This window comes from Centroberyx affinis, unplaced genomic scaffold, assembly GCF_046629955.1.
Source record: "Centroberyx affinis isolate AG114_WGS23_722 - 3 ecotype Tasmania unplaced genomic scaffold, CSIRO-AGI_Caff_v1 ptg000348l_1, whole genome shotgun sequence".
In the NCBI taxonomy this organism is placed as follows: domain Eukaryota; kingdom Metazoa; phylum Chordata; class Actinopteri; order Beryciformes; family Berycidae; genus Centroberyx; species Centroberyx affinis.
The window spans coordinates 395,381-417,892 of NW_027279020.1; the positions used below are offsets into that span (position 1 = coordinate 395,381).

The following is a 22,512-nucleotide window of genomic DNA, read 5'->3' on the forward strand; positions in this document are numbered from 1 at the left end:
TTAGAGAACATTTGCCGCAGGACGAGGGCGATGGTGGTGAGGACCATCATCGTGGTACACATGGTCCTAGCCCAAGGATCCCTCGCCTTGGGGCCGCTGCAGGTTAGAGCACTGACACCTCTCCTCCCATTGAACGCATTGAATGGGAAAGGCAGAGTTTGTGGTGTAACAATCTCGACTATTCCTGTCTTCCCTCTCCGCTCTCATGATTGCGGAGATTAGCTCAGAGGATTAGCTGGGATCAAGGAGGGGTTAGATCTTGCTGGCAGGCCTAGGAGGTAAACAGAGCCTGCTGTGTGTTTCTATTCTGAAAACAGTGCTCAGCCACCACCATGTAGTCCACACAGGGTATGGTGAGCCAAATTAACCTGTATATTGTTGCTTTTGCAAGGGCAGCATGTTGGACTCAAACTGGCATTGGCATCTGTTCAAGAGCTGATTTATAGTGAGGATGCTGCTTTTATTGTGTAATGCTGTACTCTGATCCAGCTTTTAGGTTATACTTGAGAGAGTGAATTATTTTCTAAGGTACTTAAATTATTAAGTAGTTTAGTAGTAGCTTGTATAGTTGAAGTCATGAGGGTGTCATGGTTAATATCAAAATTTCCTATGTCAGCATGATATTAACACATAGCAATCAATTCAAATTATTTCTGAGTGATACTGATTCACTATATTATTATAGTGAATAGTGAATATAGTTATTGTGCCCAAACTGACTATGGGGAATCAGCTTCTACCAGATGCACCAGGCCCTCTAACAGCATTCCTGCAGACTCAATACAATATTTGATGAAAAGAGGCATCCTGGAGTCATTGCTAGATGAATGGGGGTATAAATACTGTTTTCCAGCAGGTGAGCCACCTATACTTAGCACTGCTGACTCTGCTGAGAATAAGGGAGCAGTAGGCCTGCAGAGGGAAGGAAAAGTCTAATTCTTACATTGGTAAGGAGAAACGCAGGGGAATCAGATTAGGGCATGTGTAAATTGAATAGGATTGGGAAGCATAGCATTGACATAACAGGATTTTAATATTTTCTATGTGTGTTTTTTCTTCAAAATATTGTTTAATACAGATACAAGTGTGGAGTATAATGAAAACCATGTACAATGTTCACAACGAACTGTTAAAAATGTAAAAATTTCCCTGTATTGAATGAATACGTCACAAGGTGGACACTAATCCTTATCATTCAAGTGGTGAGGGAATAAAGTCGACAAAGGATAAGGACTGTTTCAGATACAAGGAAACATCAGCAAAACATCACATGAAATGCAGAAAGAATGCCATTTTATACGGCAGTTTCCAGATGTACACATTCTGTAGAAGGCACAACCCAGTTAAATGTGATCTCTTCTCCGGTGTTGGGTATTTAATGTTTGCATCTCCTTTGGGTTTGTCCATCTCCTTTTATCCGGTTTGGTCTTTTACAAGGGTACAAAAAACAAGGAGGAGAGCGTAACACATTAGACTTTTTGTTTTTGTCATGTGAATTGGTCCATCCTCTGTATAATCTCTTACAATTTTTTAGCACACACACACACACAGACACACACTCACACACACAGGTTATAAACACATCTATCATCAGTGGCTAGCTATCAGCTGAAAGGGCACAGGACAGGTTCTTAGTGTATAGATAAGAGCATATGGGTCCATACAGCCCATGAGCCTCTGTAAAGATACATTTCCTTCAATAGTCAGCACAGTTGACCCCTCTCCAATGAGGCCGAGGCCTACAAAGTATCAGTCTCTGGGTGTCCACCGTGCTCGATGCTTCATGTCCGTTAGACCCGGAGTGAAAGCTTCACCCGGTCGAGCTCGACAGCTTAGTCCAGCCCACTTCCTCATAGACGGCTGTGACATTCCAATAGACTACAGCCAGGAGTTTGGTCCACGCCGCAGCCACCTCTGGGGTCACGACCTCTGGGAACTCCTCTCCCAGGACTTCCAGTATCACACCACTCAGGATCTGGGCAGGAGAGAGACAGAGAGACACACACAGAGAAAAATACAATAGTGTGGAGCTCTTACCTGTTTTAATAGAAGTTTTACTTACATTTTTTGGAAATAACCCAAAATAAAGAGTAAGAATTGTTGCATTTCTTCCTAGCTTGTGGAACTAGTGTGTGTTTTCTACTTTCTACTTTTCTTTCTACTATACCCTACCTTGAAGTACACAGGCTCCACCTTGTGTCTGAGTGCGTGAGCCTTGCCCACCAGCTTCAGCACGGAGGCCACCTTGTCTGAGTTGTCCAGGCTCTCCACCAGGGTATTGATGGCGTTCATGACTCTGTGCGCGTGCTTCCTGAGCTGGGCGCTCCTCTCCAGCTCCTCTGGCTCCTCGACGTGCTGGAACTGGCTGAAGTACTGCTTGGACGAGGGGAAGTTCACAAACAGCCTGCGGAGGAGGAGAGCAAGTGGGCGACATGAGTGTGAACAGCTGCGGTGGAGCTCCGCTAATCTCATCGCCCTTCAGCCTCCAGCAGCTCGATCCTACAAGCCCAGGTGCATTTCTTGGGCTGGCGAGATATCATAAGTAAACATAAGCATTGACATGGGAATGCTGCATATTTTCCCTTTTAATGTTTAACTGTTATCTAGGTGCTGTATGGTGTGTATTTCTTCTATTTGCCATAGCATTACAGCATATATTTGAGAATAATTTTGTTTTTCAGTGCAGCTCCATTTAAAGTGATGAATGGAAAAAACATTCAGCCGCTGAGAGATAATTTCAAAATTAGTTTCAAATGCAATAGCTGGTCTACACATTTGTTATAACTGTGATGATGATTATCAGACTATCAGTTTATTTCCTATTCCTTTGCATGCTTTGGCTACTGAAGAAATACAATGGCAATGGCAAGGGCAAGCATGTGAATCACTCTGCTGGTATTTTTTATTATTTTAATATCAAAATATTAAACATCATCACACAATTCATCATGTAAGGAATGATGCAACATGACAAATAGTACAAATACACAGTTACAAATGTTTCCCTTATTTACTCTACAAAAATCATTAAACATTTATGCACCCCTTGCAGAAATAAGTCTTACAGTAAATTCCAGTAAAGTCAGGATCAGATAAAATCTCCTCCAACAGTGATAGCTCTGATAAGACGTTTCTCTTGAAGGTTGATCTGGCTCTGATAATGCCTGGGAGGAATTCTGCTTCATAACTATTTCAACTTTGGCTTTGATGTATGCATATGTACAGATCTATATATATCCATATTAGTATGTTCCAACTAATCTCACTGTGTGTTTTTAGCTGGGGCTAAAAGCCACTGAGTTAGCTGTACGCCGGTAGAGTTTAGAGTGCATTGTTAGCTGACCGACTGTTTCCAAGTCCAAGTCCTTCATCATCAAGTAGGTAGAAGAATAACACTCTTTGCCACTCTGCACTCTTTTGTAAATTGGTCCTTTAGCTGCAGGATTTTTCCAAGTTAATCTTCCTATTGAGCTCAGTGTGATAATTAACACAGCAAATTAAGATAGAATTTATTCATTATCACTGTGTTGTAAGGTGGCAGGAGGGTGATAATTGTGCCTGCTTGTGGCCATCATGTAGTCCTATGTATCTCAATGGGTAGAACATGGCACTTGCACTGCAAGGGTTAGGAGCTTGATTCCCTCTGGGGCCTCCATGCTATCTATATACACGTAAGCTACTGCAAGGCGCTTTTTGATAGAAGTCTCCTCTATGTTATGTTATTAAATCAATCACTGCTGCAGCCGATGGGCCTCCACATACCCTCTCACGCACCTCTGGGTTCACATCCTGCCCCCCAGCTCTGTATGTGGTCTCCCTTGGGAACCTGTTGGCTCAGCTGTCTGATCTCAGTGACTGACAGATTGATTGGTTCTGCACTGTGGCTCCTTTCATGCCTCAAAAAGAGCCCTTTCACCTTAGATCTTGCACCATATGATTGTCTGACAAATGGTGAAAAGCACTAATGACAGAGAGAGAAATTAAAGGGATAATGTCACTGTGCCTCCCTTTTACTGTGTGGTTGGGGTTGCACTGATTATTAAACTCACTGTCACTAACCATTTATGTTAGTTGCAGTTAGCGTAGTTAATATTTTGTTCACATTTTTGTTCATGCTGCAGCTCCTATTATTTGATATTTCCTTGAACATCCTGACCCACAGTGCACTCTTTCTAGGAACAATCGCTCAATTTAAGGAGCTTTTCTTTGATTTCATCCCTGTTTGACCCCCAGAGGTATCACAGAGAGGAACCCAAAAGCTCAACCGCTCCCACAGACTGGGGACAGAGCCAGTGCAGCTGGTTGCCGGCTGTCTAATCCTGATGTCCTATCTCTCTCTCCACAAGAACTCACACAAAAGGGAAGCCAGTATGCTTACGTTAGATCTAGATCATATGGCTAGATGCAGCTCTTATAAGTGAACAGTACCCCCTGTTAGTTTCACTTGTGAATTTAAATGGAGGGTAGATAATGGTTTTATTCTGTTAGGTTTGGGTGGAGGGTCTATGCAAGTGCTAATGCAATGACTTTCTTGTCTGGAGCGAAGGATTCCTAGTTTCACTGCAAAGTAATGAGGAAGCACAGTGTTTAATCTTTCTCTCTTGTAATTGCATGACCCGTGGTTGCATATAAATAGCCTCATTAGTATTTTATATGGTCATTGGACTCTTAATCCTCCCTTATCTATTCTTTGAGACTAGCTCAAGAACTCAATTCAGAGAAAGTTTCCAATTCCAGTGCCAGTACCGTGATTAGCTGTTTTGGTTGTTATCTTTTACCATTAAGACAGTTGGCTGGGAGGATTGAAGTTGAACCCTGGAGTTCACATGAACACTAATGCCTTCATGAGAATGATAGGATCTACTCTCTGGGTCAAAGGGAGAATTTGCCATAGTCCTGCTGCCTATCGATTGATGCTCATTCCTCAGACTCCTGAGGGTCTTAATGTCTTTGTGAAGGAATGTGAATGTAGAAAATAACTGGAAATTCAGTGAAGCCCATTTGGTTCTAACATGTTTTATCATCAAAAGCGGAACATTTTGTCTTCACAACTAAATCATGATGTTGAGCAAGCTGTATTAAAATCTTTTGCCATTTTGTTTTTAGAGAAGCGATAGTGCAAGTATCTTTGCTCTCCTGCTGGTAACCTTAACCTCAACCTTCACCCCCTACAATCCTAAAGCAGTACCTCCATGTATTGACTAGGTGAAAGGCCACGCTGCGTCATGCAGTGAAGCTCACCAGCCTTCAAAGGACTTTCACACCAACGCTGATTGCCTTCAGATGCTTGAATTTTTCAACTGTGGATTTGTTCATTGGTTCCAGCATAAATGTTAATATCAGAAGAGATAAAAGTAGTGAATCCAACAACTGTAGAAATCCTGAATGCCTCCTCAAATAGGATTCTGTGTTCACCTTAATTAGAGGTGGATGCTGAAATAAATGATGAAAGATACTCAGTGGAAATTCCAAAACCCTATCACACTAGAAATTGTGACAGGAAAATCTCTAATCCCTTTGGCCCAGAGACCTGAAAGGAGGCATGGTTTAAACAGTTTGACTGGTACTGATGGAGACATTCCTGTTGCTGCTGGAGTAGGTTATTTAGCCCTCTATAGGTATGCACAACATGACCTGCCCTTCAAGGGAGGGAGCACTTTCAGAGCCAAAGATGTCTGGCTGCAGCAAGATGGATTATAATGTTTATGCTTTTCCTCTACTTTTGGATAAATAGGAGGATGAAAAGGAGGGGGGGGATAAGTGAGAATATCGCTTGCAAAAGATAAGAATGACTGTGTTCCTTTGGACAGACCAGGAACTTATAAACTCAAGAAGATCGTTAAAGTTTAGTACTTTGGTTGCATTCTGAGATAGGATGATCCCACTCTTGGATTTCAAACATTTAGATACATTTTAATAGACATTTTTATAGTTTACTGAGAAAAAGAGGGTTCTTGACTGACAGAAAAACATCAGTAGGCCTAGTGGCTCTAGCAGGTGCAATGACATCACTGAGGGGAAAAGAGACAAAATGCTAGTTTGACCATCATCGGCTATAGACTAATTAAAGTTGCAAAGGTGAAGGGGAAAATGATGAACAGACCCAAAATAGGAATTAGATGTTATGCATACAGATTTGTGTATCATGTAGTTGCAGTTACTGATCTCAACAGAAAATTCAATAACCAGCTGCATGTAAAGGAGTACACAAGTGTGATGAATGGTGATAAATATCAAAGTAGATCTCTTTAAAATCTATACAGTATTCCCTTGTCACCTCTGTAGCATATTCCCTGGTCTCTGGGGTCAAAGTAAAGTGAACAAATATCTGTGCGATAAGCCTGGCTTCCAGACTCTATGATCAACCTTTGTTAACATTTCAAACTTAAAGCAGGAAAGGCAAATGAAGGAATGTAATACCTGATTAGTATGGCCACCCCAACATCATCACAATTTTGGTAGACTTTGGCCCAGGAGTCCTGGATCATCACTTTCTCCCTGTCAGTCAGCGGGCTGGGGCGCTCCAGGCGGTCCACCTCTCCCTCTCCCTGCACCCTCTCCATCTAGGAATACAGTTGTGCAGATCTGAGCACGTGCAGAAGGCAGGGGTGATAAGAGTTCCCCCCCAAAAAAACACAACCCCCCTCTCTGTATTTCTACCTCTATAGCCTCTATAGGCTATATGCCTCTTTCCTGCTGGGAAAAAAAACAAACACTTTCTGTTCCCCTTCTTTTCCAGTGTGTGAACCTCTGCTCTCTCCACCACTGAATCTCTGCTGAGTGAGAGTGTGAGTGGAGAACAGACTGTAAAACACGAGAAAAGCACACAGCGAGTGAGGAGGAGCCTCTGTACTCGCTCTTTCACACTCTCTCTCTCTTTCTTCCTCTCTCACTCCCTTAACGCAATTCACTTTTGTAGGTAGTGTATGATGAAAAGATTATGAAAAAACAAATCCTAATAAGAGAATCAGATATATGATATATGATATAGACAATGTGTGAGCATGAACGTAAGATTATGAGGTAAAAATAAGATAAAGCAGAGCATTCTGACCTCTTCCAGACTAACCAGGAGATTAACCTGTAATATGTTCTATTGAATTCCTCACAAAGCCCCGACAACGTGAATGGAAAAACAATTTACCGATTGAAAATGAAAGTGCTTGAGGCCCATCGGAAATAGGGCAGGCTTTTATTTGTTTTGGTTTGTTCTGTGCTATCTACTGTATGTAACAAGATATGGATCTTATCAGCTTGTTTTCATTCTATTCTACACTCTTCTGGTTTCCTTTTCACACACACCCTTTACATAGGTCTCACTGCACTTATTCAAACATGAATTTCCCTGCTGTTTGTTATGGCAGGTGTTGTGTCTGAGGGAAATCATATCTCACAGTCTCCTTTATAAGAAACTGTGTGTTGTCACAGTTGAAGACTTGACAATGCTCTTGTTAAAGCACCTTATCTCCCCAGCTCCTTTTCTAATTAGTGTGTTTGTTAGTGGGTTGGGCATGTCGGCCTATATAGCCAGGAATCAGAATAATATGTGAAGGGAGGAAGAGAACAAATAGAGGAATATTGAAAAGACGCCATATATCATAATCAAGCTACGCTCTGGGTGATATTTACAGCCTTGCTTAGGAGGTGCAATCTAGGCTACCGATGTTACACATTGACAGAGTCCTTCAAAGTATACAATAAAGTTGGTGATGAAAAAGAAAACGATAATGTTTGTGTTAAAGGTGGACATGCCTCTCTGCTTTGTGTGTGGAGGATTATCTCAATGAGATAAAAAACAACTTGTAGAACAAGCTGGTGCAGGCAATTATGGCGCTAAATCCTGTTGGGAATGTTGGTAGGACAGGAGTGTAATTATTCTGTCTGTCTCAGTCACTACCAAGGAAAAACACTGAGATCAGGGTTCATGTACTATCAAGTGCATCAGCGCATAGGTTTATCAATATTAAGTTTATCAGTATCAGTGTGGTTATTGAGGATTAGTTAGGTTATAGGCCTAGTCAAGGAGACTTGGTCAATGATTGTAGATCAACACTGCTACTCTGATGGGTTTAGGTTTCTACATAAAAACGCAGATATCTTATTTTGAGATACTTTGTGAAAACGTTCCGCTGGCCGCACCCATACTGAGGAATTCAGACCACAAGTCCACATGAGTGATGTTATACCTTCAATACTCCACCCAAAACTCATACAGAATTGCTTCATTATCTTATAAGCAAAGAATTAATCCCCGCTGAGTCGATATAGACATAAGGAGTAATGTGGACATCTAGTGGAGAACTGGAGTAATACTGGCTTCAAGTGCTGTCAGAAGTGTCGTTAGTTATGAGGAGCGCACATCAACGACCCAGCAAAGTGGTAGCCTAAATACGACTGGAGAAAGTGGGAAGTTTCTCTGACCCCCATCATGTTGAAGAGACGTGATGTTTAGGGGGCGGACAGCAGGGAGGCCGTGCCAGCAAACTGATGGTCAAAATGATATACAACGTACTTAGTTAAAACATCAATTATGCGCATTTCCCCCTCTCCATCATTCTACGAGATTCATTCAGTCAACTATGAGTAGCCTAATTCATACATCATCCATTATGTTAGGCTATTTTTAATTAATGTCATATGGAGGATAGGCTTCTGTGGTTATAAATGTGGAGAAACTGCACTATTAGTCAAATTATTAGAGGGTCGTTTGTATATAAAAGTATAACGTATAAAGCCACAAAGTACGCTAAGATCGCTATGGTATGGTCGTTATGGCTATCAATAACATACCAAGAACCTGTTGAACACTATACTGGGCAAAGACAACGAAATCAAATTGGTATATTAGTAAAACACTATAAATGGACCGAATGTTTGACACTGAGCTCTAATGAAGTCTAAATCAATACACATGCGTAGCCTACTAAGGTTAAGCAATGATGAACGCGAGCAAGGAAAATATCTGCCAATCCTTTAGTGGTTAAAGGCAATTTAAACTAATTCACACTATACACAAAATGTGTAACCTCGGGCTTCCGTAGGTCTGCGCAGACTCAGTTCAGCAGTTGTTACCTTGCTATCTGTTTGTACCCGGTTTGTACTGTATAGCAGGTGTTCTATAGCCTATATACAACAAGCGTTTTTCAACAAACAATTGGACATAATTGTTAATAGACTTTTAAATTTACTCTAAAGTGTGTTTTGTATTTGTAGCTACCATCACTTCGCACATTGAGGAGCATTCGTATGAATAGCTCACTTAGCAGGACAGCGTGCGTTAGCTAACGTTAGCTGAAGTGGCTAACAAACGCAATCGTGTATTGACAAAGCCTGCTGCTGTCGACCTTCCTGCAGTTTACATTGGGCCATCAGGAGTGCCAGAATGAATGTCGCTAAAAGTGGTTATCGTGTCTTCTCTGCAAACTCTTCAGTAGCCTGCACAGAATTAGCCAAGAAGATAACAGAGTAACGTTGCCAATATTTTTTTCCCTGTTGCTACAATTGTTAACTGCTAACTATAACATCAAGGCAATGTATGGGATATGTGTTGAGTTGTTGCTATACATAAGATGTAATTTAACGTCCCAGCAAGGTAGTGGTAGACAAAGTACTTGTTTGGGTGTCTTGGTGTTGTGAGCTAGAGAGCAACATCCAACTAACTGTAGTTGTCATACACTTTTAGAGGGTGAGATTTTCAGTGACCAGCAACTTAATTTCACTATAGCAAGTTGTGACCGTCATGTGAAGGTGAACAGTTGCTGAGGATAACTGAATGCTGTGTAATATGGGATTATCCGCTGTTGTGTGACCAGCAATAGCTGACTGTTTTGAGCACAGGGGAATGCCTGGAGCCTCAACACTTAACGTGGCCAGTAGGCCTACAGTGTGAGACTGTTCATTACCAGACAGACTGTGTGTCTGTCTGGTAATGAATGACTGGTTGGTTTACTTGAGTCACTGCATTTGACAGAATCTTGTAATCATTACATCTCAACATCATCCCAGTTGTTAAAATCATTGCTTTCTTGTATAGCTACTAAATTTGTATCTTTTGTTTCACAGGCGGCTGGGAGTTGAGTTGGGGAAGTCTGTAGTCTATCAGGAATCCAACAGAGGTGAGGAGAACCTTATTCCTTTGTAGCCCTCTCTGAAAGCATTAGTGTTACTAGGGGGAGGCATGGGGATTTGTAATTATTACTGCAGGACCCCAGGACTATTATCCTGTTGGAAATGAACGTCAGTGCTTTTCTCCCGCTACCCCTGAAATTACCTACTGTATTTTGAGTTCTCTGGCATTTTAGGGTAATTTTAATCCTGTCCGGATCAACATCTGGTGTTTCACACAATTACTGACTTGCTGGCTGACACTACCATAGAATATTTGAAAATGTTATGGAAAATTACCTTTGTTGAGTGTAGCAAAAATTACTGTGATACATCAGGAACTGCCCTATTATCAATTTATTGAATAGACTATCATACAGTGTAGCTTAGAGGTACACTCGTAACATTGCCAGATTTGATTCTGAAATGTAAAATTTGGCATTTTTATTTTAAGTGTGCTATCATATCACGTTTTCAGCTTTGATAATCAATAAGCCTCATTGACATTGTAGCTCTGAATACATTATCAGTGGCAATATTTGATACATAATGAGTGTTGTTGTTTTTGCTCTCTGTGAAAGTGTGCAGTTACTGAAAAGGTAACCAAAACGGAGCCATGTTAAAACCTGCAAGTGCACATCGGACATTATTGACAAAATTAATTAATCATTTGTTCATTTTCCTCTTGATGACAGAGACGAGAGTGGATGTAAAAGAATCTGTTCGTGGCCAAACTATCTTCATCATCCAAACCATACCAAGGTGAGTAAACAAAGGCTTGCCGTTTGCACTGCAAAAGGTATTTAACAACCTCGGTGTCTCCAAGGTTGTTATCCACTTATTTGCATGGCATGAGTTTAGCACAGTTTATATATTGTCACTAGCTGAAGCTCACACCATCTGTTTACTATTCTTTCTTTCATACAACCAGAGATGTCAACACAGCCATCATGGAGCTGCTGGTTATGGCCTACGCCCTTAAGACCTCTTGTGCAAAGAACATCATTGGGGTCATTCCTTACTTCCCCTACAGCAAGCAGTGCAAGATGAGAAAGAGGGGCTCAATAGTGTGCAAGTTGTTAGCTTCAATGTTAGCTAAAGCAGGTAAAGACAACTTGTCTACAAAGTCTCAAATTGACAGAAACATTACACCAATTTTTGACACTGCACTGTTTATTTTGAGGTTGACGGTGCTACTCCTCTGCCTTTTACTCCAAAGGATTAACACACATCATCACCATGGACTTGCATCAGAAAGAGATCCAGGGCTTCTTCAGTTTTCCAGTGGACAACTTGCGTGCCTCACCTTTCTTGCTTCAGTACATCCAAGAAGAGGTGATAACCCCTTCTTTTTTTTTTTTGCAAAATATTTTGATTGAAAACAGTATTAAACGACATAACAATGAGCATGTGGGTGTACATTTTAGAATTTTTTACCATATAAAAGAAAAATGACAGTAAGGAACACACACATTATGCACATAAAAGAAAGAAGAACAGAAGAAAAACAGCAAAAGTACAAAACCCCAAGAACCCAAACACACCAACATTTACACACCACACCCTGGCTCAGTAAGAGTTAAGAGTACACATACACATAACAGAATTTAACAAACCAGCCCTTAGTCCGGCAGGACCTGCAAGTCTGTAAAATATGATAAAAAAGGTTGCCATTTGTGAAAAAACTTATCAGTATATCCTCTCATTGTATATTTAATTTCCTGAAGTTTGAGAAAAAACACAGTGTCTTTGAGCCACTGTGATAGCAATCAATGGACAGGGCTGTAGATGTATTCCCTTTATGGTAGACATTATATTAAAGTAACCGTGGGCAGAAGAAAAACATATGGCTCAAATGACAATGCGGGTTCAAACATCTATCACATTTATCCTCCACCTCAGGGTAAATTTCAGACAGTCTTGATTTAGAAAAATGGACCCTATGTATAACCTTAAACTGAATGAGTGCAAGATGAGCACACAATGAGAAACAGGTGATTGTTACATTATGGACCTAAAGGAGATGCAGCTACAAATTTGAAATGTTTCCTAAATTGATACCAAATCTTTAAAGTATTGAGCACAACAGGATTTTTGACATACATTGAGATCTTGGTTGGAAGAGAGGAATATATAAGAGCAGATATAGAGGATGAAGGACAGCAAGACCGGGTTTCCAGCTTGCACCAAGCTAAATAAGGAAAATCAAGCCAACAACGTATTTTATGAATGTGTGAAGCCCAGTAGTAGAATTGAAAGTTCGGTAGGGTGAGACCACCACTGAACTTATGTCTTTGGAGTAATGATTTACGGACCCTTGGAGACCCCGCACCCCAAATAACAGAGCTAATCATTTTGTCTAAGGAGTCAAAACATTTTTTAGGTAAGAATAAGGGAATCGATTGAAACAAATAAAAAAGATTAGGTGAAATTCATTCATTTTAACAACATTAATCTTCCAAATAAAAGAGAGAGGCAGATTATTCCATCTCTGAAAATCAGATTTCACTTTGGATATGAGCGGGGTAAAGTTGGCAGACAGAAGACCTGAAAATGTACGTGTCACATTGAGATAACTCCATTCTAATGGCTATCGTATGTGTTGGACACATTCACACTCACACCACACACAGCATCAATCAATCAATCATTCTTATGCAAGTACTGAAATTTGTCTTTCTTTATCCTGTCAGATTCCTGATTACAGAAATGCCATCATTGTGGCAAAGTCCCCTTCAGCAGCTAAGAGGTAACTGATATGAAAACACAGATTTCACCTCTTTTTGACCTCAGCTTCCATGAACCTGGTTATGATAAAACAATATGAACTGTAATGATCCTTGTGGGGAAATTGGGTCTTTGCTGCAGCAAATATAGATACAGCAAGCAATAAGACATCTGAAGAAGCATGTATGAATTAAAAGTATGAGTGCAATGTATGGATTGCAGCTTTATCAAGGTGGGAAAAATAACAGCAGTAGAACTTACTGAGGCAGAAGAAAATAATTGATACAAACAAAAAATGAATTATACAGCAACAAAATCAATATACAGCTCTGGAAAAAATTAAGAGCCATTATTATCAGTTTCTCTGGTTTTACTATTTATAGGTATGTGTTTGAGTAAAATTAGTAAAATGTTTTTGTTTTATGCTATAAACTACTGACAACATTTCTCCCAAATTCCAAATAAAAATATTGTCATTTAGAGCATTTATTTGCAGAAAATGACAACTGGTCAAAATAACAAAAAAAGATGTGTTTTCACAGTGTTTTCAGACCTCGACTAATGCAAAGAAAACAAGTTCATATTCATTTTTAAACAACACAATACTAATGTTTTAACTTAGGAAGAGTTCAGAAGCAAAGAAGAGCCAGGCTGAGGTTTGCAAAAGACCATAAGGATTGGACTGTAGAGGACTGGAGTAAGGTCATCTTCTCTGATGAGTCCAATTTTCAGCTTTGCCCAACACCTGATCGTCTAATGGTTGGACGGAGACCTGGAGAGGCCTACAAGCCACAGTGTCTCGCACCCACTGTGAAATTTGGTGGAGGATCGGTGTTGATGTGGGGGTGCTTCAGCAAGGCTGGAATCGGGCAGATTTGTCTTTGTGAAGGACGCATGACTCAAGCCACGTACAAGGTTGTTCTGGAAGAAAACTTGCTTCCTTCTGCTCTGACAATGTTCCCCAACTCTGAGGATTGTTTTTTCCAGCAGGACAATGCTCCATGCCACACAGCCAGGTCAATCAAGGTGTGGATGGAGGACCACCAGATCAACACCCTGTCATGGCCAGCCCAATCTCCAGACCTGAACCCCATTGAAAACCTCTGGAATGTGATCAAGTGGAAGATGGATGGTCACAAGCCATCAAACAAAGCCGAGCTGCTTGAATTTTTACGCCAGGAGTGGCATAAAGTCACCCAACAGCAATGTGAAAGACTGGTGGAGAGCATGCCAAGATGCATGAAAGCTGTGATTGAAAATCAGGGTTATTCCACCAATTATTGATTTCTCAACTCTTCCTAAGTTAAAACATTAGTATTGTGTTGTTTAAAAATGAATATGAACTTGTTTTCTTTGCATTATTCGAGGTCTGAAAACACTGCATCTTTTTTGTTATTTTGACCAGTTGTCATTTTCTGCAAATAAATGCTCTAAATGACAATATTTTTTATTTGGAATTTGGGAGAAATGTTGTCAGTAGTTAATAGAATAAAACAAAAATGTTCATTTTACTCAAACACATACCTATAAATAGTAAAACCAGAGAAACTGATAATTTTGCAGTGGTCTCTTTAATTTTTTCCAGAGCTGTATATGCGGTATATAACTGAGAAGGATGTGAGAATATGAAGAAAACAAATTACAGCATATATACGGTATGTGCATCATATCCACATTAATAGCACTACAGAAGGCCATATATGTATGTACACAAAGTGTTTGGGCATGTAGACGTGCATTTTAAGAAATATAATGAAAATGATGAGGGGAAAAGCAATGAGGATGTCTTCCCCATGTTACCGCTGTGTTCTTGGCTTTTCTCTGTTCCTAGAGCTCAGTCGTATGCAGAGCGGTTACGCCTGGGTCTGGCTGTGATGCACGGGGAGGCCCAGTGTTCAGAGTCTGACATGGCTGACGGAAGACACTCCCCACCCTGCGTACGCAACACCACCGGACACCCAGGACTGGAGCTTCCTTGTAAGACCACCTGTAGATCCCTGTAGACCTCTGTACATGTGCTTTCAGGTTTTCTGTACAGATTGGTAGGTCTAGTGGACTACTAATGCTTGGTGACCTTTACCTGTACTGATAACATATTCCTCTCTTGTTTCTCCCTTGATTTAGTGTTGGCTATTAGTTCAGTTTGATTCCCTTTCATATAGCATACCATGATCAAATTCAACAAGAAACCTTTTTTTTTTTAATCATTCCAATTCGTTTAACACTTAACCACCTCATAATCTAATACAGGTGTGATATTTGCGCTAACCTGTTCAAGCCGGTGATTCTGCTGTTTGTCACTTAGAACATCAAACATTTTTCAAGAACATGATTTTGTGTAACTGCATGTTTTAATTCCACAGATACTCCTAACTTACAAAGAGCAAAGTAGGAAAAAAATAGAATCGTGTTCCTCGCCTGCGTCTTGGTACATGTTAAGATACATTTTTAGAGAGAAATAGTAATGTGACTTCGGCATATGGATTTCAACACATTTACCCTGTCCGTTCCTGGTAAGGCCAATTTATCGGTTTAGTCTGAAACATGATCAGATGCTTGTGTCATTGGCAAATGACTCCGAAGTAAATTGCATCCAGTGTTCACTTTTTTTCCCTTATTTGTTAATATGAATATTCCTATTCTTACTTACGTTGCTACCCTTGACTTAAAAAATCCTTTTGAAACAACGATAACTTGACACTGTTATTTGTAACAGTCTCACAAATTGCTTCAGCTATAATAGGAATGACTTGTTCTAAATTCTAACATAATTATTCCCAGTCGTTGATGTGATGCTGGTTTATTACTTCTGTTTAACCTGGCAAGAGGATTTTCCAAGTCTCGGCGTCATGTCTTTGTCATGTCAAGTCTTTGTGCATTTGTGTTAACGTGATGTTTATTTGTTGGTAATAGCAGGCAAACAACAAGCTCCGTTCCCAGGCATAGAGCTCCCAAGTACGACCGTAAACTTAATTTACCTCTGAATATGAAATGATTCCTCTTCAGATGGTTCCTTAATGCGTGCATGTATTGATCAAGGGTTTTTGATGCCTCTTGTGAAAGTACCGTCTGGATCCTGACAAATCTACCAAATACATGGTTACAGCCTAGTCCTGTTGCCTTGTTAAAATCAGTAACATACTAACCTTGTGTAGCCAAATCAACTGTGTTCCATTCTAGATATTGTTCACATGGTAGGGTTGAAATAAGCAGCCCACATGATGACTGTAGCCTGCAAAGACTCCAGACAGCTAGTTCTACAAGATGGCCAAAAACCCTCTGAGGTTTTTTTTTTTTATTTGTTTAAATCAAACTAGAAGTATCCCATACATGTTTTTTTAATATCCATAATCATCTTCAACAATCAACACATCATGCACCAATATTGAATCTGCTCTTAAAAAAACCCTGATTAACATTTGGTCTTCATAATTGCATGTTTTGATAACAATTAAGCATGCTTTTGAAACCTGATGTCTAATGATGGGAAGAGGCAACGGTTTAATTAGACTGCTAATATTCTTGGTATGAGCTGAATGGTTTGTTAGGTTTCTGTGTTGAATGCACACAGCCCAACAGTAGAGTAGTTATGCTTGTATTTGCTACCTTTCCTCACTGATAAGATGCTTTGCTTGGTAATAAAAAAAACCAACAGTAATATTTAGTGCAATATTACACCTTTATCCCTATGCTTGAGGTTTTGGGCACACAGTGCAAACCTGTTGTTGAAATTTGCCAATGAAACCCTTCAGGCTTTTCAAATCTGTCACAGGTTAATAATGACTGATGAGTTTTATTGAAGAGTTTCAAGACCTCTAAATGAATTTCAAGATATCTGAACAAACATGTCTCAGGTAGCAATATCAAAACAAGCAGTGAGGACATCATCATTTTGAGAAGTGCGTATGCTGCTAACAACATGGCTTTGACTATTTTCGGCATATGGTGATAAAAGTCTAAATGTGAGTTTTCTGATGCTGTGGGACTCACGGTATTCAGCAAAGTGTTCCGCAAGGCATGCTCCTCCTCTACTCTCTGCTTCTCTACCCATTTCCTTCCTAATCGGCTTGGCTGGCTGATTGTTTACCAGCTGACTTGTGTTCTTAGTAAATCTCCCCTTGAGTGACTACATTTATATGCACACCAATACCTATGATGCGACTATGATTTGAATGAGTGATATAATTAAGATTTAAATCCCAATCCAGTTTTGATGCTCAATTTAAAAACATGTATAGTAGAATGATTTCAGATGCATTATTGGAAGGTTGTGTTGACATACATATACCATATTTAATAAGTCTGTCACAAGGTGCAACACTTGACCTTCGTCTTCAACATTTTGAGTTATGTTTTTAATTTGAAATTACCTTTTGTGTGACATCCAGTTTTCACACTTGAGATAGACAACTGGCAGAAAGTTACATGAACAGAAATTTCATGGGAGCAATACGACTAGAGTTTCTATCAGGAGCAGTGTGATTGGTGCTGCTTGTAGCCTTGGGGTGGGGGCAGTTGATTTAGTAGATGTGCACTGATAGACTCTATAGCATTGGGATTAATGGAGATCCAGCTCCAAAGTACCCATACTTGGATTGGCAAATGAAGCTGTCCTGATATTGATACCTTATTGGTTCTGAAAAGTTGGTATCAGATTTTTGTGTGCCTGTAAAAGTAGTCACTGACAGCGGTAATGTTCAACTGAAGACCGACCTAGAACATTGGCAAGTGTGTGTGAAGAAAACCTCATCAGTGCTTGTCAGCCACTGTTGTCCTCTCTTGATGGGTGTGAAACAAGATTGGCTGGTGCATATTGATTCATATGCAGACTGCTGTCATACGCCTGCCTCAGCCCCGGGCAGAGATTGTGTTGTCAAGGCAATTATACATTGCCCTCTGATTGGGTATCCTGGGCAGAAAACTCTGTCATTTAATTTTGCATGGCATGTGCTGTAATAAGTTTGGCATTTCAGTTTAATCTCCTAGGGGTAGGTGGGGTAGAATGGGGGAAAAAAACTTATAAACAATAGCACCTCTGGCTTTTGATTGCCATTTTATTGTATTACCCAAAGCTATTTTAAAATTTCTACAAATGATTGACTTGATTTGGGATGCAGATTTGCCAAAAGCGTGTACATTTTTTCAACCCATCTTACCCAATCTACTCAGAGATTTATTTTTGATTAGTTGAAATGGATCATATATTCCCTCTGTAAGTGCTCTCACAGGTGACTGGTTCTGTTTTCCTTTCCAGTAATGATGGCCAAGGAGAAACCTCCCATCACTGTTGTAGGAGACGTGGGAGGAAGGATTGCTATCATTGTGGTAAGACACTGCCCCGACACTGAGAGCTGTGTGCTTTTTATAGCTTACCTTATTAATTCAGCCATCATTTGCAGCTGCTCTACATTCCGTTAATAATTCCCCTTTTCTAGTTCTCTTTTTCAGCTCATTTTCAGTCTCATTTTCATTATAAGTGATAAAGTAATTCATCTACTACCAATGCAAATGTCACATGAGTTGTGATACTGAAAACTAAGACGAAGTGTGATCTTTGCTGTTCTGAGTTATAATGTTATTGTTACAATCCCAACACCATAACTCAAAAATAACACCAACAACAATGACACCAACCAGAGTTCAAATGCAAAAAGTTAAGTTATTGCACAAAAAATAATTCCTAGGCAAAATATCCACCAAGAAACTCAAACATAAAGGGTTACTATTACTGTGAGTAGTCCCCCTCTTACTGTTGCAGGTGCTGATAGGTAACCAACTGATTAGACACCTTGAGAAATGGGTGTGTGTGTGTGTAATTGTTACCTACACCTTGGTATGTGTTTTTCTGTCTTTCCCCAGGATGACATTATAGACGACGTGGAGGACTTTGTCGCGGCTGCAGAGATCCTGAAAGAGAGAGGAGCCTATAAGATTTATATCATGGCCACACACGGCTTACTGTCTGCCGACGCCCCGCGCCTCATAGAGGAGTCTGCTATCGACGAGGTGAAGACTGCGTTTGAAAAGCCTAAACCAGCTGTTTTCAGTGATGTGTCATGGAGGCCCAGGCGTATGCAGGGGTTCATTACAGTCAAACACCACAACAGCTGATTCACTGATTAGTTTCCCCTCTCTGGTTGATGTTGTGCTAATCAGTTAGAGTAGTGTTGGGTCAGAATGAAAACTTTGCATACTCTGTGACACATGATTGAAAACCACTGGGCTTCTCTCTGTCATAAATTTCATCGGACCATTTCCCCTACCTTCTAGTAAACATCCATGAGGAAGCTAAAGTCACAAGGGGAAGAACCATGTCTAGGGTTTTTGCAAATATTTTAAAGGAAGACAAAATTAATTAGCTCTCATCTATTCATTATCATCACAATGAGGAAGTAGGCACTTCCTTCTCATGGAAACTTTTACAGTCGTATTGTTACAGGATGAAATCAGCTGCAACTCCTGTAACGATCTTTGGACTAGAACAAGGAAAGGAACAATATATGCCACAATTGCATGTTTAGTTTCAGTTTTCAGTTCCTCCAAAGTATCCAGTGTAAAAAAAACAATAGTCACAGTTTAGTTTAAATATTTAATATTATATTTACACTATTATATTATATTTTATACTGTGTCTGGTGATGTTGACTTTTATATGTTGCATAAAAATGCATTTTTCAGTGGTTCAGAAAAATTGTCTGATACCATAGCTCAAGCTTTCATGGGGCACTTATTGGGACACTTATTGGGACACTTATATTTGTTGCAAGTCCAAATATATTGCTCACTTAAGCTGGGTGCACACTACATAACTTGAGGCCCGATTTAGCTGTCCCAGACAAGTTGCTGTTATCTGAGACGAAATCCCCACATCGACTTGGTGGGCTTGGCCGTCAATGAAGCTTGTTAAATATGAGCAGGTCAGAGATTCCACCTGACCCAATCTTTGAGCGATCTCAGACATCCAGACTTTTTCAAACATGTTTATATTTTGTTGGTACAAAATCTGCAATGCTCTTGTAGTGCGAGATATGTAAAGACACATTTTCTGAATCATGAGCAGCAATAGCCATTGAGAGCTCATGAGGAAACTAGGCAGAAGAGGTGGACACATCATCAAACAACACATCATCCTGGCTTTATAATTTACCTCCAAATTCAGCATCTAGCCTTCTAATGTTTTGTTTTTAGTTTTTGTCACAAATGAGTAAGTGGTGCGAGCTACTCTTCTTGTCAAGCTCCATTTTAGCACAGTCAATTGAAAAACAGTTGGCATTTGTTTTGGTAAGACAATGGTGTATCGATCACTCACGACCAAATCCAAGTGAAAAAAGATTTTTTTAATGTGTGACCCCCATCTGTGCCACATCATTTAGTACACGTACCACTATGCCAGCCAGACAAGAAACCACTGGATTTAATCTGAGCGGTACGGGGATCTTAGGTTTTTGACAGTTGTGTAGTTTGCGCTTTGTATTAGTTTAAACAGATCTCATCCTGTAAGCGCACCCTTCCTGTAAGCTCACCCTCCCACCCTTCTACCGCAGTGTCTAACTTAAGTCTAAGCACAGTCTTTCTGTTTGTCGGGCCCTCAGGTGGTGGTGACTAACACAGTGCCCCACGAAGTGCAGAAGCTACAGTGTCCCAAGATCAAGACCGTGGACGTCAGCATGATTCTGGCCGAGGCCATCCGCCGCATCCACAACGGAGAGTCCATGGCCTACTTGTTCCGCAACATCACCGTGGACGACTAGAGAAATGCAACGGGAGAGAGTGAGGGCAAAGTTGGGTCAGGTAGTGAGGGATTTTGGGGGCAGGCGTGTTTCTCTCTGTTCCCCCTCTCCTTCCTCTCCACATGCTAATGTCATGTTCCATGTATTCTGTATGTCAGGATTACATGTATCCTAGTTCAACTGAAGGAGAGAATCAAACCCTGAGAATTACCCAAAGTTGTTTCACATCTTACGGTCATCTTAGCATTGTTAATAAATGATGATTATAAAATAGCTGTTCCACTCATAGCTTTGATGCCTTTTTGTCATCCTGCAGTGATATTTGAGGCATTTGTTCCTTCCTCATCTTGCTGCTCACACTGGTTTTCCAACTTGAACAAAATATACTGTATATAAAAAACCCCACTTATTTTGTCATCTAGTGAGGAACTTCATTGCTAATGACTGATCCTTCAGTTGTAAAAGAGAAGGAGAGGATTTCTCCAAAACCAGCACTTACTGCTTTACCTCCCATTTTCACCCAACTCCTGCTGGCCCTCAATGCCAAGGCTGCTTAGCACTGTGACTACTTTGCATTTAGATGGGGTTTGTTGTTTACCAACCACAATACTTGGGCAAGACTGGGTGAGCGCCTGCCTATTGGCACCCAAGCAGTTATGTTTATGCACCAGATTTGTTTGTGATGTGCACCATTCACCACAATGGTCTTATTTGTGAGGGCATGAAGATGTTCTGGCCAGATATCGTGTGACATTAACAAGTGATTCTTTGTGGTAAAATCTCCATCTGAGAAAATGAATGGGTTGGCCTTGTGTATTCTTTTTCATGTTAATATATTGCATCTCTGTGGCCATTGACTGAAAATGCTAAATATAATGCTGTGCTTGTTTTAACTGGTTGAGGTTGACTCGTATCTGGCAGGCTGAGGTTAACTCTTATGTGGCAGGCTATCTGACAGTGAATGCACATTGAATATGATTTACATATTTAGCTTAATGTTGTACTACAAATTGCTGAGGTGCCTGCCTATGAAAACATCTTATATCATTAGGACTTGCACCCTTTTTTTGTACCCTATGAGTAAAATTCAAAGTGATGCTCAAGGGAAACTAGTGTATTTCTATGCTAATTGAGCCTTATGCTCAGGGAAATATGCTTAATAAGCCATTGCAAAATTATTTGTTTTTGCGAGAGATGTGTGCCCATTTCACTGGCACAAAAGTTTGTTTAGAATGTCTTGCATTCCATACAGCAGTACTGTACACCTCTGCTTTCTACTGTTTATTCTCTTTTGTTTTATAGATATTGGATTCCTCATGATGTGCTAATTGATGGGTATTTGACAGCTAGATGCAGACGCTGGTGTTCTGTTGGCACAAAGGAGGCAGTTGTCTGTATTAAATGCTGTTGCTATGCCAACTTGAATCCATGTCTCCGATTAGCATATTGATTTCATGTTATGTCTCCTCTGTGTTCACTCTTCCCTGGCTTGTCTATGATGGTAGAGGGTTTATCATTTGAACGTTGGGCTCTGCAGCGTTTGATTATGTGAATGAAAATAAAACGTTTGGCTTTAGTTGTTTTTTGTCTCTTCCAAATAATTTATGTTATCCCTGAGCTTTGGTGAATGAGCTTAAGTGTCCAAGCTTTTAGTCCACATTAAATGTATGTTACTTTTTTTTTTTACAGAATTGTCAAATTCTAATTCCTCTTAGTTGTAGTAATTATTCAGTAATAATTATTCATAGCAGTAATATATGTTTTTTGGCTGACTTTGGAGCTTGGGGTCTTGCTATTAGAAGTTATAATTTATACCTTCACCTTATAACCGATGTTGGAGTTTAAATGTTATGCATGAAGTTGACAAAAGGCAAGGCAAGTGTATTTATATAGCACATTTCATACACAAAGGCAATTCAAAGTGCTTTACATAAATAAAAATAAAGACAGT

General features: G+C 40.1%; 2 protein-coding genes across 5 annotated transcripts; one reads left to right on the forward strand and one right to left on the reverse strand.

Annotated features, from left to right (window-relative positions):
* Positions 1-1,090: 1,090 nt before the first annotated feature.
* LOC139641152 (cytoglobin-1-like) lies at positions 1,091-6,765 on the reverse strand. Its single transcript, XM_071515419.1, has 4 exons — positions 6,661-6,765; positions 6,421-6,563; positions 2,173-2,404; positions 1,091-1,975 (listed from the first exon to the last, which is right to left on the reverse strand). The coding sequence occupies exons 2-4, from the start codon at positions 6,561-6,563 to the stop codon at positions 1,811-1,813; spliced, it is 540 nt and encodes a 179-aa protein (XP_071371520.1). The 5' UTR covers positions 6,661-6,765; the 3' UTR covers positions 1,091-1,810.
* Positions 6,766-9,167: 2,402 nt separating this feature from the next.
* On the forward strand, positions 9,168-22,127 carry LOC139641140 (phosphoribosyl pyrophosphate synthase-associated protein 1). 4 transcript variants are annotated; one of them, XM_071515402.1, is made up of 11 exons: positions 9,168-9,465; positions 10,063-10,115; positions 10,800-10,866; positions 11,036-11,208; positions 11,324-11,439; positions 12,798-12,853; positions 14,663-14,808; positions 15,745-15,786; positions 18,086-18,156; positions 18,691-18,837; positions 20,424-22,127. In XM_071515402.1, exons 1-11 carry the CDS (start codon positions 9,383-9,385, stop codon positions 20,580-20,582), a joined length of 1,113 nt encoding a protein of 370 aa, XP_071371503.1. In that variant the 5' UTR covers positions 9,168-9,382; the 3' UTR covers positions 20,583-22,127. The 4 variants fall into 4 exon arrangements, with proteins under 4 accessions (XP_071371503.1, XP_071371504.1, XP_071371506.1 ...); XM_071515403.1 differs by lacking the exon at positions 15,745-15,786; XM_071515405.1 differs by lacking the exons at positions 15,745-15,786; positions 18,691-18,837.
* The last annotated feature ends 385 nt before the right edge of the window (positions 22,128-22,512 follow it).

What these genes read in the sequence shown, in the direction of transcription:
- LOC139641152 (XM_071515419.1), bottom strand. Translation starts at nt 6,563, where the DNA reads ATGGAGAGGGTGCAGGGAGAGGGAGAGGTGGACCGCCTGGAGCGCCCC. An exon ending in GGGGTGGCCATACTAATCAG is followed by an intron (nt 2,405 to 6,420) that starts GTATTACATTCC and finishes CCTCCTCCGCAG; the next exon opens with GCTGTTTGTGAACTTCCCCT. An exon ending in TGGAGCCTGTGTACTTCAAG is followed by an intron (nt 1,976 to 2,172) that starts GTAGGGTATAGT and finishes TCTCCTGCCCAG; the next exon opens with ATCCTGAGTGGTGTGATACT.
- LOC139641140 (XM_071515402.1), top strand. Translation starts at nt 9,383, where the DNA reads ATGAATGTCGCTAAAAGTGGTTATCGTGTCTTCTCTGCAAACTCTTCA. An exon ending in ATCATCCAAACCATACCAAG is followed by an intron (nt 10,867 to 11,035) that starts GTGAGTAAACAA and finishes TCATACAACCAG; the next exon opens with AGATGTCAACACAGCCATCA. An exon ending in AGGAGTCTGCTATCGACGAG is followed by an intron (nt 18,838 to 20,423) that starts GTGAAGACTGCG and finishes TCGGGCCCTCAG; the next exon opens with GTGGTGGTGACTAACACAGT.